The sequence below is a fragment of the Mobula birostris genome, chromosome 8, assembly GCF_030028105.1.
Source record: "Mobula birostris isolate sMobBir1 chromosome 8, sMobBir1.hap1, whole genome shotgun sequence".
NCBI lineage: Eukaryota > Metazoa > Chordata > Chondrichthyes > Myliobatiformes > Myliobatidae > Mobula > Mobula birostris.
Genome location: NC_092377.1, coordinates 108,476,016 through 108,493,165, shown reverse-complemented (window position 1 = coordinate 108,493,165; position 17,150 = coordinate 108,476,016). Strand labels below are relative to the sequence as shown.

Here is a 17,150-nt window from a genome sequence, read left to right as displayed (position 1 = left end):
TTCTGTGAGATTCTTGGGCCGTCTTGCATGCACTGCTCTTTTGAGGTCTATCCACAGACTCTCGATGATGTTTAGGTCAGGGGACTGTGAGGGCCATAGCAAAACCTTCAGCGTGCGCCTCTTGAGGTAGTCCATTGTGGATTTTGAGGTGTGTTTAGGGTCATTATCCTGTTGTAGAAGCCAGCCTCTTTTCATCTTCAGCTTTTTTACGGATGGTGTGATGTTTGCTTCCAGAATTTGCTGGTATTTAATTGAATTCATTCTTCCCTCTACAAGTAAATGTTCCCTGTACCACTGGATGCCACACAAGCCCAAAGTGTGATCGATCCACTCCCGTGCTTAACAGTTGGAGAGATGTTCTTTTCATGAAATTCTGCACCCTTTTTTCTCCAAATATACCTTTGCTCATTGCGGCCAAAAAATTCTATTTTAAATTCATCAGTTCACAGGACTTATTTCCAAAATGCATCAGGCTTGTTTAGATGTTCCTTTGAACCTTTTGAATAGAAATTTTTGGCCGCAATTAGCAAAGGAATGTTTGGAGAAAAAAGGGTGCAGAATTTCATGAAAAGAACCCCTCTCCAACTGTTAAGCACTGGGGTGGATCGATCATGCTTTGGGCTTGTGTTGCAGCCAGTGGCACAGGGAACATTTCACTGGTAGAAGGAAGAATAAATTCAATTAAATACCAAATTCTGGAAGCAAACATCACAACGTCTGTAAAAAAGCTGAAGATGAAAAGAGGATGGCTTCTACAACAGGATAATGACCCTAAACACACCTCAAAATCCACAATGGACTACCTCCAGAGGTGCAAGCTGAAGGTTTTGCCATGGCCCTCACAGTCCCCTGACGTAAACATTGAAAATCTGTGGATAGACCTCAAAAGAGCAGTGCATGCAAGATGGCCCAAGAATCTCACAGAACTAGAAGACTTTTGCAAGGAAGAATGGGCGAAAATCCCCCAAACAAGAATTGAAAGACTCTTAGCTGGCTACAGTAAGTTTTTAAAAGCTGTGATACTTGCCAAAGGGGGTGTCACTAAATACTGTCATGCAGGGTGCCCAAACTTTTGCTTTGGGCCCTTTTCCTTTTTTGCTATTTTGGAACTATAAAAGATGGAATAAAAAATTTTCTTGCTTAAAATATTAAAGAAATGTGTCATCTTTAACTTTATGCCTTTTGGAAATCAGTTCATCTTTTACTCGCTTAGCTATTCACTGTAACAGAAATTTTGACCAGGGGTGCCCAAACTTTTGCATGCCACTGTAAATGTGAGTTGTCGGAGTTTGGGAGATCAAGCCAGAATAGGACTTATACCTGGATAGAATCGAAGATCCGTGGAGGGCGTTATGACACAGAGTGAACAGTGGGTGCAAGTGTGTTGCTAGCCAAAAGCAGAGTCACACTGAAACAGGATGGTGAAGCAGCCATTTGGCACACTGGCTGTTATCAGTCATGACACTGAGTAGAGAAGTTGGGAACTTATGTTGCATTACAAAAAACATCGGTGAGGCAGCACTTGAAATATTGGGGACAATTTTGATCACCCTGTTATTAGAATAAAAACAGTGCGGAAAACATTTACCAGGATATTGCTGGATCTTGAGGACTAGAGTTGTAGAGAAAGCATAAACAGGTTAGGACATTATTCCGTAGAGTGTAGGATAATGAAGGGAGATTTCATAGCGATCTATAAAATTATGAGGGGTATAGATAGGGTAAGTGCAAGCAGGTTTTTTCCCCCACTGAGGTTGGGTGAGTCCAGTACTAGAGGTTATGGGTGAAAGGTGAATTGTGAAAAGGGAACGTCTTCACCCTGAAGGTGGTGAGAGTGTGGAACAAGCTGCCAGTAGAAGTAGTGGATGCCAGTTCGACTTCGCCCCCTAAATTTGGATAGGTACATGGATGGGAAGGGTATGAAGGGCGATGGTCCGGGCGCAGGTCGATGGGAGTAAGTTGATTCAGCACGGACTAGATGGGCTGAAGGACCTATTTCAGTTCTATAACTCTGAGTATATGAGTGGTTGCACAGACTGGGACTTTATTCCTTGGAACGTGGTACATTGAGTGGTGACCTGACAGAGGAAAATAAGATCATGAAGGGCACAGACAGGTTGAAAGGCACATAGTCTTCCTCCCCCTCCCCCCCACAGGGGTGGCACTAAAAACAAGAGGACAGAAGTATAAGATCAGAGACATGAGATTTCCAAGGGCTGTCAGGGGCAGCCTCTTCATACAAAGGGTGGTGTGTATTTAGGATGAATTGCCAGAAATAGTATTTGAGGCAGGTACATTACCAACATTTAAAAGGTAAGCTCCAATTCAATAGCTCTTCACTCAACCCTGGAACATCTGGACAGTGAAGATGTATATATATCAGGATGCTCTTCATTGACTGCAGCTCTATCAATACTATCATCCCCTCAAAACTACTCAACAAGCTTCAAGACAAGACACACAAAATGCTGGAGGAACTCAGTGGTCCAGGCAGTATCTAGGGAAAAAAGCACAGCTGACGGTTCAGGCCAAGACCCTTCAGGACCGAAACATCGACTGTACTTTTCTCCATAGATGCTGCCTGGCCTGCCGAGTTCCTCCAGCATTTTGTGGGTGTGACTATGATTTCCAGCCACTGCAAATTTTTCTTGTTTGTAATATGCTCCAAGACCTTGGCCTTAATATCACATTGTGCAACTGGATTCTCAATTTCCTCACTTGCAGACCCTACTCAGTTCAGATTGGCAACAACATCTCCTCCACAATCTCCATCAGCACAGGTGCACCACAAGGTACAAGGCTTACTGGCTCTAGTCACTTCACACTTATGACTGTGAGGCTAAGCACAACTCCAATGCCATATTTAAGTTTGCTGACAACAAACTTGTTGTTGGCCGAACCAAAGGTGGTTACGAATCAACATATAGGAGGGAGATTGAAAATCTGTTTGAGTCATGTCTCACTCGATGTCAGCAAGATCAAGGAGCTGAGTACTGACCTCAGGAGGAGGAAACCAGAGTCCATGAGCCAGTCCTCATCAGAGGTGGAGAGGGTCAGCAACTATAAATTCTTGGGTGTTATCATTTTGCAGGACCCCCTGGGCCCAGCACATGAGGGCAATTATGAAGAAAGCACAGCAATGCCTCTACTTCCTTAGGAGTTTGCGAAGGCTCAGTATGACATCTAAAATTTTGACACACTTCTATGGATATGTAGTGGAGGGTATATTGACTGGCTACATCACAGCCTGGTATGAAAATACCAATGCCCCGAATGGAAAATCCGACAAAAAGTAGTCGATATGGCGCAGTCCATCATGAGTAAAGCCCTCTACATCATTGAGCACATCAACAAGGAGCATTGTTGCAAGAAAGCAGCATCCATCGTCAGAGAACCCCACCATCCAGAACAAACTCCCTTCTTGTTGCTACCATCAGGAAGAAGATGCAGGAGCCTCAAGACTCACACTACCAGGCTCTGCAAAAGTTATTACCCCTCAACCATCTGGCTTTTGAACCAAAGGGGATAACTTCATTCAACTTTAATTGCCCCGTCATTGCAATGTTTGCACAACTAATGCACTCATCTTCAAGGTTCTCAATATACATTGCTTATTATTTATTATTATTATTTCTTTCTTTTTGTATTTGCAGTTTTTTGTCTTTTGCATACTGGCTGAACGTCCAAACTGGTGTGGTCTTTCATTGTATCTTGTATAATGACCATAATAGAATCAAAGTACAGTACAGGTATCCCCCGCTTTACGAAAGTTCGCTTTACACCACTTTGCTTTTACGAAAGACCTACATTTTCGCTAACCAAAAGAAATCCGAAGAGGATTTTCGCTTTTACGAAAAAAGGTGAAAAGCAAAAATAGCGTTCAGCGTTTGTTTTGCAGCGAGCCGTCATAGAGACAGCATGCGCCCCGAAAGAGCGCCCTGAGCAGCCAGAGCAGAGCAGAACACAGCGCCCCGAGCAGCCAGAGCAGAACACCCTGAGCAGCAAAAGCAGAGCAGAACAGCGCCCCAAGCAGCCAGAGCAGAGCAGAACACAGAGCCCTGAGCAGCGAGAGCAGAGCAGAACACAGCGCCCCAAGCAGAGAGAGTAGAACACCCTGAGCAGCGAAAGCAGAGCAGAACACAGTGCCCCGAGCAGCCAGAGCAGAACAGAACACAGCACCCCGAGCAGCCAGAGCAGAACACCCCGAGCAGCGAGAGCAGAGCAGAACACAGCGCCCCGAGCAGCCACAGCAGAACACCCTGAGCAGCGAGAGCAGAGCAGAACACAGCACCCCGAGCTGCCAGAGCAGGACACAGCACCCCGAGCACAGAGAGCAGAGCAGAACACAGCACCCCGAGCAGCGAGAGCAGAGCAGAACACCCCGAGCAGCGAGAGCAGAACACAGCGCCCGAGCAGAGAGGACAGAGCAGAACACAGCGCCCCGAGCAGAGAGGGCAGAGCAGAACACAGCGCCCCGAGCAGAGAGGGCAGAGCAGAACACAGCGCCCCGAGCAGCGAGAGCAGAGCAGAACACAGCGCCCCGAGCAGCGAGAGCAGAGCAGAACACCCAGAGCAGCGAGAGCAGAACACAGCGCCCCGAGCAGCGAGAGCAGCGAGAGCAGAACACAGCGCCCCGAGCAGAGCAGAACACAGCGCCCCGAGCAGAGCAGAACACAGCGCCCCGAGCAGAGCAGAACACAGCGCCCCGAGCAGAGCAGAACACAGCGCCCCGAGCAGAGCAGAACACAGCGCCCCGAGCAGAGCAGAACACAGCGCCCCGAGCAGAGCAGAACACAGCGCCCCGAGCAGAGAGAGCAGAGCAGAACACAGCACCCCGAGCAGCCAGAGCAGAGCAGAACACAGCGCCCCGAGCAGCCACAGCAGAACACCCTGAGCAGCGAGAGCAGAGCAGAACACAGCGCCCTGAGCTGCCAGAGCAGGACACAGCACCCCGAGCACAGAGAGCAGAGCAGAACACAGCACGCCGAGCAGTGAGAGCAGAGCAGAACACAGCGCCCCGAGCACAGAGAGCAGAGCAGAACACAGCGCCCCGAGCACACAGAGCAGAGCAGAACACAGCGCCCCGAGCAGAGAGGGCAGAGCAGAACACAGCGCCCCGAGTAGCGAGAGCAGAACAGAACACCCTGAGCAGCGAGAGCAGAACACAGCGCCCCGAGCAGCGAGAGCAGAGCAGAACAGAACACAGCACCCCGAGCAACGAGAGCAGATCAGAACACCCCGAGCAGCGAGAGCAGAACACAGCGCCCGAGCACAGAGGGCAGAGCAGAACACAGCGCCCCGAGCAGAGAGGGCAGAGCAGAACACAGCGCCCCGAGCAGAGAGGGCAGAGCAGAACACAGCGCCCCGAGCACAGAGAGCAGAGCAGAACACAGCGCCCCGAGCAGCGAGGGCAGAGCAGAACACAGCGCCCCGAGCAGAGAGGGCAGAGCAGAACACAGCGCCCCGAGCAGAGAGGGCAGAGCAGAACACAGCGCCCCGAGTAGCGAGAGCAGAGCAGAACACAGCACCCCGAGCAGCGAGAGCAGAACAGAACACCCTGAGCAGCGAGAGCAGAACACAGCGCCCCGAGCAGCGAGAGCAGAGCAGAACAGAACACAGCACCCCGAGCAGCGAGAGCAGAGCAGAACAGAACACAGCACCCCGAGCAACGACAGCAGATCAGGACACCCCGAGCAGCGAGAGCAGAACACAGCGCCCGAGCAGAGAGGGCAGAGCAGAACACAGCGCCCCGAGCAGAGAGGGCAGAGCAGAACACAGCGCCCCGAGCAGAGAGGGCAGAGCAGAACACAGCGCCCCGAGCAGCGAGAGCAGATCAGAACACCCCGAGCAGCGAGAGCAGAACACAGCGCCCGAGCAGAGAGGGCAGAGCAGAACACAGCGCCCCGAGCAGAGAGGGCAGAGCAGAACACAGCGCCCCGAGCAGAGAGGGCAGAACACAGCGCCCGAGCAGAGAGGGCAGAGCAGAACACAGCGCCCCGAGCAGAGAGGGCAGAGCAGAACACAGCGCCCCGAGCAGAGAGGGCAGAGCAGAACACAGCGCCCCGAGCAGCGAGAGCAGAACACAGCGCCCCGAGCAGCGAGAGCAGAACACAGCGCCCCGAGCAGCGAGAGCAGAACACAGCGCCCCGAGCAGCGAGAGCAGAACACAGCGCCCCGAGCAGCGAGAGCAGAACACAGCGCCCCGAGCAGCGAGAGCAGAACACAGCGCCCCGAGCAGCGAGAGCAGAGCAGAACACAGCGCCCCGAGCAGCGAGAGCAGAGCAGAACACAGCGCCCCGAGCAGAGAGAGCAGAGCAGAACACAGCGCCCCGAGCAGAGAGGGCAGAACACAGCGCCCCGAGCAGCGAGAGCAGAACACAGCGCCCCGAGCAGCGAGAGCAGAGCAGAACACAGCGCCCCGAGCAGAGAGAGCAGAGCAGAACACAGCGCCCCGAGCAGAGAGAGCAGAGCAGAACACAGCGCCCCGAGCAGCGAGAGCAGAGCAGAACACAGCGCCCCGAGCAGCGAGAGCAGAGCAGAACACAGCGCCCCGAGCAGCGAAAGCAGAGCAGAACACAGCACCCCGAGCAGTGAGAGCAGAGCAGAACACAGCGCCCCGAGCAGAGAGGGCAGAGCAGAACACAGCGCCCCGAGCAGAGAGGGCAGAGCAGAACACAGCGCCCCGAGCAGTGAGAGCAGAACACAGCGCCCCGAGCAGTGAGAGCAGAACACAGCGCCCCGAGCAGTGAGAGCAGAACACAGCGCCCCGAGCAGTGAGAGCAGAACACAGCGCCCCGAGCAGTGAGAGCAGAACACAGCGCCCCGAGCAGTGAGAGCAGAACACAGCGCCCCGAGCAGACAGAGCAGAACACAGCGCCCCGAGCAGACAGAGCAGAACACAGCGCCCCGAGCAGACAGAGCAGAACACAGCGCCCCGAGCAGACAGAGCAGAACACAGTGCCCCGAGCAGTGAGAACAGAGCAGAACACAGCGCCCCGAGCAGAGAGAGCAGAACACAGCGCCCTGAGCAGAAAGAGCAGTGCAGAACAGAACAGAACACCCCGAGCAGCGAGAGCAGAACACAGCGCCCCGAGCAGGGAGAGCAGAGCAGAACACAGTGCCCTGAGCAGAGAGAGCAGAACAGAACACCCTGAGCAGTGACAGCAGAGCAGAACACAGCGCCCCGAGCAGCGAGAGCAGAGCAGAAAAAACACCAAACATCAAAACCCTCTCCCCCACGCACATTATGGATGTATTGAGTATGCCTGCAAGAAAATGAATCTCAACGTTGTTCATGGTAACATACATGTACTTAGATAACAAAATTACTTTACTTTCCACAGGCAGTATGTTGGTGGTAGCTACTCAAAGACTTCTTCAAACTGGCGTCATTGAGACCCCCCACAATGAAGTTGAAGGCATCATGGTGGGTTGTTTCGTGCCTGCTGGTTACAGTGCTCAGCTCCTCCGATGCCTGCCTAAAGTTGGCTTGAGTTGAATGTGCACAGCTACCACGATGATAGTGGAAAACTCCCTCAGCAGATAAAATGGACGACATTTGACCACTGGATCTTCTAGGACTGAGATAGAATCATCATATCCGTGCAACATGATGAGTTAATCATGAAGCATACTTCCCCCCCTCTACCTTTAAAAGACTCAGCTGAACCGTCTTACAGAGAACAATAGAACCATTGGATTGCAGTGCTGTATCCCAGATGGCAAAGCTGAGCCATGTTTCAGTGAAGCAAGCTACACAGCGGTCCATGATGTCTCTCCAGTATGGCAATCCTACTCTGAGGTCTTCAATTTTATTTTCCACAGACTGTACATTCACCAGCAAGGTATTCGGGTACGGTGGTCCAAGGCCTCTACATTTTAATCATACTTGTAGACTGATGCACTTATGCATTTTCTTAAAAGGCATTCTGCAGAGTTTGTCGATTTTGAGTATCGATAGATTTGTTTTTAACATCTGAAAACTATATTGCTTACTGAAGTACCACAGCTGAGAGTTTGGATTTCAGCTGCAGTAGTTCTAAGCAGGAATATTTGATGATTCCCAGTGGAGTTGCACACAAAGAGTTGCCACGTATCAGTCCCATCTTTACTAGATTTATGCTTCAGTACAAACTTTTGTGGCAGAGAAATCCACAGATTCACCACCTACCAAGTGAAGAAGGCTGTTTGCTGAGACTGTGGACCCTTGTTCTAGTCTCTCCAGCTAAGGATAACATACCCACTGCATTGGACTTGTCAAGTCTTGTCAAAGTATGTTTCAACAAGTTCTTCTCTCATTCTTCTAAACTAACGGCCTAGTTGACCCAGTCTCTACTCATATACTGCACTGGGAGAAAGTCTTGGGCACGCATAAGAAAATCTTGTAACTCGCTCCTCATACTTTAACCCTTTCATTCCTGGGATCATTCTTGTGAATATCCTCTGGACTCTCTCCAATGCTACATCTTTTCTTAGGTAAGGAGCCCAAAACTGCTCACATTACTCCAAGTACAGTCTAACCAATGTCTTATAAAACAGTACCAGTCCATACCATTTCTTAGATAATAAGGAAGCAAAACTGGACACACAACCACAGAATTGGTTCAGAGATTTCGTTGGATGAACTAAAGTTTTACCTTAGAATGTTGAGCTAAAGCTTGCAGACAAAACGATTCAACCTTTTCACTTGGGACAGAGCTTAGACTCTGTGCATAAGGTAAGCCATTTCCTCCAAAGCACCAAAGGCCACCCTAAAACATAAGAGATTGGAATAACTTCCACCATATGCCAATAATGCAAATTAAACAATGGCTTTTCACAGCAGCTTAAGTATTCAGAGGAATTTATAACGATGTTGCAGTGTTAAATATTGCTGTATTGTAGTCAGATCTATGTACATCTTTTGGCTGGAAATGGAAGGTAAGGGAGTCATAGACAAAACACAATGTCATTCTCAGCATGATCTGCTTATTAAAGCTTTGAAAGATGGAAACACTTAACAAGAATTGTAAACATAGTGATTTCAAGAGGAAGAAAAGTCACACAAACACCAAAACTGCCAACTTCTCTGGTCTTCTACATAACTTTATTTGCAATCGATGACTGATTTGTGACACAGTCGGTGGATTAGCAACAGAGGACCAAATAATGGAGCTCAGCGGGGAAAAGATGGCTGTTGATTGAATGAGATGTGCAAATGCAAAAACACTGCAAGTGCTGGTAAACTGCTAACACTCAGCACCCTCAGGCAGGCAGCATCTTCTCCCAGTCTCTACCCACACAGAGACCTTCCTGTTTTGTTCTGTTTCCAACTCCACTGCACTCTCCGTATTACTGCAGACTTGCATTATTTCTAACTCATTACCATTTAAAAAAACAACTCATGGTCCAGAAACATTAACTCTTACTCACCTTCCACAGATTCCTGATCTGTTGAGTATTTCTGTCAGCATCTTCAGCTTTCCAGCATTTGAAATCTTGAGCTTCCCCACACCTTTTAGCCACATTTCTCAGACAACCTTAGCCCTTCATACTTAAAGCTACTTTTTTATTTCCCCAAGCCGGAGACCCTAATTCCATATTTAAGTAAACCAGACAGTATTATAATTTTCACCCACTCCCAGCAGACTGTTAATTATTACTTAACCTTGTCATGGTATATAACATTTAAAACTAAAGCCCGTAACCTCGTTAGCTTTTCAACATGATCTGGGAAATTATTTTCAATGGATTCCATAAATTTGCTTGCCTAAATGTTACTACAAAGTTGCGTTACTCTTCATATGATGATTAAGCTTCCCATGATGACTAAACTACCCACATTATCCTGACTTACATTGCCTGAGATGACATTGACAGTTCAGGCTACAGCACTCCAGTTGATCCTCGTTTCTTAAGGCCAATTTATACTTCTGTGTCAAATCGACGCCATAGGTACAGCGAGGCCGCATACCCTACGCTGTAGCCTGACGTGCACCTCCCCAAAAATGTAACTACGCAGCAACGCAGACCGCAACAACTGTGATTGGTCCGCTTGGTAGCATCGCATTTCTTCCTATGCTGCAATAGCTTCCCATTGGGCGACTGAAGGGCAAAGAAGGAACTCTGGCTACAATGCTTCCTATAAAGAAATTATGGAGGACCCTGTGCTTGACGCCAGTTTGTAGCTAGCTGCTACAGCCTGTTGACTTCTGCCTGAAGCTAAAACTCAAATGGTGATTGCCAGTCTCTGAGTATACTGTGTGTACAGTGATGTGAAATAAGTGGTTGGAGACGATGAACCAAATCGTCAAATCTATCTGCCAACATCCAAAAATAATTGAAATGCATTTCCTCGTCCATGTCTCTTAATGGCCGAACAAGGACAGAAAATTCACCCTCTTTCAGTTTCAGTCGCCATTGTTTGAAATTTGAGTTTCTTCGTGTTGAGTTTCAACACGAAGAAACTCAACACAGTGACATAGAAACCCCACCACCAACTAGCGTTTTGGCGGTGAATTGCAGAGCGACGCAGACACACCAACGCACAAGTATAAATGCTCACAACGGCGTAGGCCACTTGCATAGGCTACGGTGTAGGCTACTACACAGAAGTATAAATTAGCCTTTAGTCCTACTCAAACTGATTCTACATCTTGATTTTCAGATATTGGCCCTTACTTTCTAGACGACAACATGGGACTGGATAATTTGAGCTTACCCTTTGTGCTGATAGAGCCTGATTGCTCTCCCGTAAAGCCAGTGAAGTAAAGTATTGCACACACTGATCCACTTCAGCCTGTGGTAGGGATGCCAACAGATTTCTTAGCTCATCTTCGATGTACGAATCCTACAATACAGAAACCAAACAGAACACAGTCTAAATATAGAAACATTTTCCTAGCTTTCTTCTTGTCTTCACCTCTTTTAATATTTTATTTACACGTCTTACCCGCATGTTCATCTCATATCACCTGGACAACACGGTAACACGGGAAGTAGACTGACAATCATAGGGACGGCGCACCAGCCACTTGACCTTCTTCGGAGGTTCAGCTTGTCTCTGAACACTAACACATTTCTACAGGTGTACTGTTAAAAGTATCCTGACTGGTTGCATCACGGTCTGATACAGCACCTTGAACGTGCAAAAACGCAAGAAGCTACAGAGAATAGCGGACTCGGTCCAACATGTCATGGGAACGTAGCTTCCCACCACTGAAAGTATCAACAGGAAATGCTCCCTCAAGAAGGCAATATAATCAAAGATCCCCACTACCCTAGCCCATACCATCTTCTCACAACCATCTTCACACAGGAGACACTGAAGCCTGGAGTACCACATCCACCAAGTTTAAGAACAGCTACTTCCCTTCAACCACCAGCACAACTCCAATTCCTACCTCAGCATAGCAACACTTTGATCACTTTGCACTAAAACAGCCTTTGGTCTTTTTTGTTCTAATTGTGCTTTTTCTTGTAAAAATTCTCCATAATTTACATTTTCTATATGTATGCTGATTATTTGATGCTATTTGCCTATAACACTGCTGTAACTAGGCTTATTATTACACCTCTGCATATGACAACAAACTCAATTTTTTTAACTTGCAGTTCCTACATGCTTGACTACCGGTAATGTGTGAAGTTTCCATGCTCACCCTATGCCTGTCTGGGTCTCCTTCCAGATCCCAAAGACATGTGGGGTGGTAGTTCAAAGTAAAATTATCAAAGTATATTACCATATAGTGGATTCTGGTTAATTGGGCCATCAGTTAATCAGGGCAGCTGCTTATTTGGGACAACTTTTAAAGAATAAAAACAAATTCTGAGAAAATAGCCCAGATTTCCTTCATTTATTTGGGACACCACGCCTCTTAATTAGGACAGAAGACTGTTGCCAAACTCTAACACTGCCCCACTCACACAATGGCCACTCCAGTTGAACCTCCTTTCTTTTTATTGGCTCACTCCTGATGAGACTTACAGTTTTCGAATGGATGCACGCTGAAAGATGTCGATGTTTCACTTGGTACTTCAGTGACTCTGTTAAGAGAGGTTAAAATATCTGCAAATACCCCTACAGACTGATATGAATAGCTCTAAGGAAACCTATTCATCTGATAGCTTTACAGAGGTTGTATCTTGATTTCTTGCATCTTGATTTGAATCCCACAGTCACGGACTTCAGTAAAGAGCGGGACCAAGGAACTGATTGTGGACTTCAGGAAGGCCAAGTTAGGATAATATGCACCAGTCCTCATTGAGAGTTCAGTGGTGGAAAGGGTGAGTAAATTCAGGTTCCTGTCGTTCAGCACCTCTAAGGATCTGTCTTGGCTCCAACACATTGATACAATCACAAAGAAGATATACCAGCGGCTCTACTCCATTAAAAGTTTGAGAAGGTTTTGTACATCAAAGGTTTTTGCAAACTTCTATAGATACATGTTAGACAAAATTCTGAACAGTGACATCACAGCCTATTACGGAGCTCCAACACACTGGATCACAAGAGGCTACAGTGGGCTGGGGTGCCAGCTCCACCACAAGCACAATCCTCCCCACAGAGGACATCTTCATGATGCACACCCAGCATCCACCATCAAGGACTCCTCACCACCTGAGACAAGCTGACTACTCGTCGCCGCCATCAGACAGGAAGTAGAGCCTGAAGATCCACACTCAATGATTCAGAAACAGCTTTTACCCCCATCATCAGATTTCTGAACAGTCCCTATTATTCCTATTTTTTTGCAGTTTTTATTTATTTTGCAATTTATTGTAATTTTGTTACTTTGGACAAAAATACAACAAATTTCACATCATATAAGATAGAGATGATAAACCTGGTTCTGACCTCCTGCTTCATCCATGATTTCTAGTTTGGGAGCATCTGGATTGACTTCTTTATGGCACAGTCCTCTACAAACCTGCTGGTAAAGTCTTTGACTGTCATGATTCATTTACGTTGGGTGCTGAGTCTTTAAATATGGACTGATCTGTTGAGTCAAGAGTCACATCTAAGCTCATCTGTTTGCTTACACCAACATTGAATGACTTTCTGAACTGCATCCTCATGTTCTAGTTTCTGTTGTAGACAGGGGGGAACAGCACAGGCTTTAGGTCTAATTTACCAGTGGGGTTGGTTTGATAGGCAGCTTTGATGGTTGTGTAGCTGTGGTCAAGGGTGCTTAGTCCCCTAGCTGGACAGAGACATACTGGTGATATTCTGTAACACACTCTTGAAGTGGCCTGGTTGAAGTCACCAGCTTATGATGAAGAGGGCCTCAGGGTAAATCATTTTAAGGCTGTTGATCACAGATAAAGATACTCAACACAGAGCAAGCACACCAGACTGCCTCCCTAACAGATACACCACTCGGAGAAACTTTGACGGCAGATCGTTGATAGGAGCATATACACTGAGTCACGTGTGATTACCCACACTGAGCATCTCGACGTGGCTTTTTTAAGATTAATTAAAAAGAAAAATGATTTAAAGAAATTAATGGCAAATGTATTATCTTGAATCATTCAATGTTCCAGGAACAGCCTCTTCCCCTCTGCCAGTTTCTGAATGGACAATAAACCCATGAACACTACCTCAGTAATTTTTCTTTTCCCTTTTTGTGTATATACACACACACACATACACACAGATATACTGTTGCCGCAAAACAACAAATTTCATGACGTATGCCGGTGATATTAAACTTGATTCTGAAAATTATATGTCAGAAGACTAAATCCCAACCAAGTTGGAGGAACCTATTTAAAATTTGTAACTGATGTTGTCCCTACACCAAGTTTACCTTCCTTTAGAGGATGGAGTAAGGCCTGACCACTCCCTGATGCAGGGCGCACTGTTATGTAATGTGCAAAGGCAGTGATGGAGCAAGGTTAAAGGCTAAATCACCTCAGTTAATGCAACCTTTAACAAAGCAAAGACATCAAAATGCTTCAAATAAGCATAGAATAAGGAAAGCCAACCAGGAACGTGTTAGAAGAACCAAGTCTGGCAGGAACAAAGGCATGGGTTGGAGTTTCCAGGTCAGGTGATATTACCAGTGTAGAAATGGACACCCACAGTAACTGCATGATTCTAACATCCACACCTCCATTTCTGCACCACAGCATGGCTGCTTTAACTTTAGATAAGAGGGAGGAGGAAAACAATGGCTGCAGCTTTCCCAGTTCAAGTTCAATTATCATTCAACCATACAGGAATACCCGTGAATAGAGCCAAATGAAACAGCATTCCTTGGGGCTCAGCTGCAAAACACAGTCCCAGCAGTCACACACAACACATATAAGACAGCAGTAAAATAATCATACAAAAAATAATTCTGAAAAAAAATTCTGAGACGTTAGCTCTGTTTCGAGTTGCTGCCTGACTTGCTGTGTTTCCAGTGTATTGTGCTTTTATTATAGAAGAATAATATACTTTTTTCCCCAAGTTCAGTTTGTTTCAGTGATTAGTTCATACAAATCTTTTTGAAGAGCAAATATTAATGAACTCATCAAACTGTTGTCTTAATCTTCTATTGGCTGAGGAATATCAATTATAGAAATCCAAAAGCAACATCTTCAGAAGTAGGTGCTGATATGAAGAGCTCATTCCAGAAAAAATAAATTACCTGACCCTACTGAATATAACAATAAGGCTATTGACTATCATGTCCCAATTATCACCTATCTGGAAGCATCAACATCCTAGTGAAGGAAAGCTTGTATGAGTACCAACCAACGTGAACAATCTTTTATAGACAGATGCATTTATACCAGAACAGTGTTGTTGATCTAAACAACACACATCAAAGTTGCTGGTGAACGCAGCAGGCCAGGCAGCATCGCTAGGAAGAGGTACAGTTGACGTTTCAGGCTGAGACCGTTCGTCAGGACTAACTTTAGCAGACTTTAGCAGACCTAAAGCAGCTTTTCTGAAACTGCCACTAATCCAGATATGGTGCTACTTCTGCTAAGTCGTCTTGTTTGGCTGATAGTGCTCAAATGGTACCACAACTTCACCATCAGAGTAATTAACAGTGAATAAGCATTAACAAGCAATGTATTTTAAAGGCATGTTTAGCGATTTACCCACCTCAACTGATTTTGGTAAAGGAGGGCGTAAAAAAAAGCGCAGATCAATGTCTTTAGATCTGGCTAGCCCGATGCAAGTTTTCTGATCACATGCCTGGGCCACAGTTCTGTATTGATAATCTGTAGATGAAGAACATATACACAGGATTAACAGTAATACTTGGAGTGTTAGCATTTCATTATTCACCACAGACTGAATTTTTACAGTTAAACAGTGACCATTTACAGAGGAGAGCAAATCCCATAGCTTTTCTGTGCAAGTTATCTCCTGTTATTAGGAATCAAACAGCATAGGAGGGCATTCAGGTAATTCAGTTCAAGTTGAACCTTTGGAAGAACTTCTCCTTTCTACGTGGTCCAGCAAATTTTCCTATTCGGGATATATCCTGCGCGCACTACTCTTTCAGGCAAACTGCCGTTCAATGTACAGTGTGAAAAATACCACTCCCCAGCACTTTCTTTCAGCTATTAATCCAAAATCTGTGCCCTTTGCTTGCTGACTCCACTAACTATATCTATTGCTGCAAATTCCCTCAAACTGGATCTTCTCCACTAGATTGCTGGGTTTATGAACAACCTCAGCTCTCACAAATGAACTCTCCTATTCCTAGCATGACCAAGTGAGTGACAACTGATCCACCACAGGCAAAACCCTGCCCACCATTGAGTGCAGTCACAAGGAGCGCTGCCGCAAGAAGGCAGCATCCACCATCCAGACCATGCCCTCTTCTTGCAACTACCATCGGGGAGAAGGTACAGGAGCCTTAGGTCCCACACCACCAGGTTTAGGAGAAGTTATTACCCTTCACCCATCAGGCTCTCGAACCACCATGGATAACCTCACTCACCTCAACTCTGAACTAATTCCACAACCTACAGACTCATTCTCAAAGACTCTACAACGCATGTTCTCAGTATTATTTATTTACACAACTTGGCTTATTTTTCATGTTGGTTGTTTGTTAGTCTTTGTTTATGTAAGTTTTTCATAAATTTTATTGCATTTCTTTATACTCCTGCAAATGCCTGCAAGAAAGTGAATCTCAGGGCAGTACTGTCTATGGGGACATATACACACTTCGATAAGAAAATTTACTTTGACCTTCCTTTCAAGTATCAGTCCTTGCTGCCCTCTCCCCTCCTTCAGCTGCCAGTTTTCCTGAACCATGAAAAACCTGGACCGTTTAAAGTAAGAAACACAAGGATGTGAACATTTTAAAACATTTAAATAAAAGGGGACATTGCTTGTTAAACTCTGATTTTTTTTTTTAATCCACTGATCAGTAATTATGAACATGTGCTCAGTGCCCTACCGTGCCAGTGATATTTCTTTGCCAAGGTCTGGACAGCTTGCAATCGGACAGCTTTTAATGTTGATCGAGTCCGTTTTAGAAGCAGCCACAAATCAGACTCTTGGTCTTCCACATCTAGCTTCATGTAATTCTCTGTAAAACACAAGAACTGTGACAACTGTGATTTATATACTTTAAGATATAAATATGGAACATGTCTACCCATTGCAATTTGTGTACTTAAGAAAACATTTACTGAGAAAAAAAATTAACTCTCAAAACAAATTAATAATGGATCCACATGCCTCACAGGAATGGCAGAACGGAGCTCAACTCAAAACTATCAATGACTCATTTGAGAAAGCCACGTTAGAAAGGAATAAAATAATGTTCGTTCAGGGCATCGGAGGAAAACATCAAATGTAGGAACAAGGCATTGAGGAAAATTCAGTCACTTCAGCTGAAAAATTAAAGGAAATTAACCTACAGGATAACTTCTAATCTGAACATTTTCAAAGCATGACTTTATGATCAGAATGAATATTTTGTGTTAAGAAATGGGAAATATAGCAGATTTGAGGGGAAAGAGCAACACACACAGAATAGTGGAGGAACTCAGCAAGTCAGGCAGTATCTAATAAACAGTCGACGTTTCAGGCCAAGAACTTTCTTCGGGACTGCTCGACGAAGCAATCCCCCAATCGATGCCGGGTCTCGCCATTGCAGAGGAGCCCATACGGGGAGCACTGGATACCAGTAGATAAGAAGTGTTGCCTCACC

At 46.1% G+C, this 17,150-nt stretch overlaps 1 protein-coding gene across 3 annotated transcripts in view; it reads right to left on the bottom strand.

Moving 5' to 3' along the window:
• serac1 (serine active site containing 1) overlaps positions 1-17,150 on the bottom strand; it is a 64,820-nt gene that overhangs the window by 29,512 nt on the left and 18,158 nt on the right. For 2 of the 3 annotated variants that reach the window (XM_072265919.1, XM_072265921.1), the window contains exons 5-8: positions 16,392-16,523; positions 15,080-15,198; positions 10,700-10,828; positions 8,637-8,750 (exon numbers count right to left, since the gene is read on the bottom strand). In XM_072265919.1, coding sequence (XP_072122020.1) covers positions 8,637-8,750; positions 10,700-10,828; positions 15,080-15,198; positions 16,392-16,523 — 494 coding nt within the window. Of the gene's footprint in view, positions 1-8,636; positions 8,751-10,699; positions 10,829-15,079; positions 15,199-16,391; positions 16,540-17,150 lie in introns of all 3 variants that reach the window. The other variant, XM_072265920.1, reaches the window with a different exon arrangement.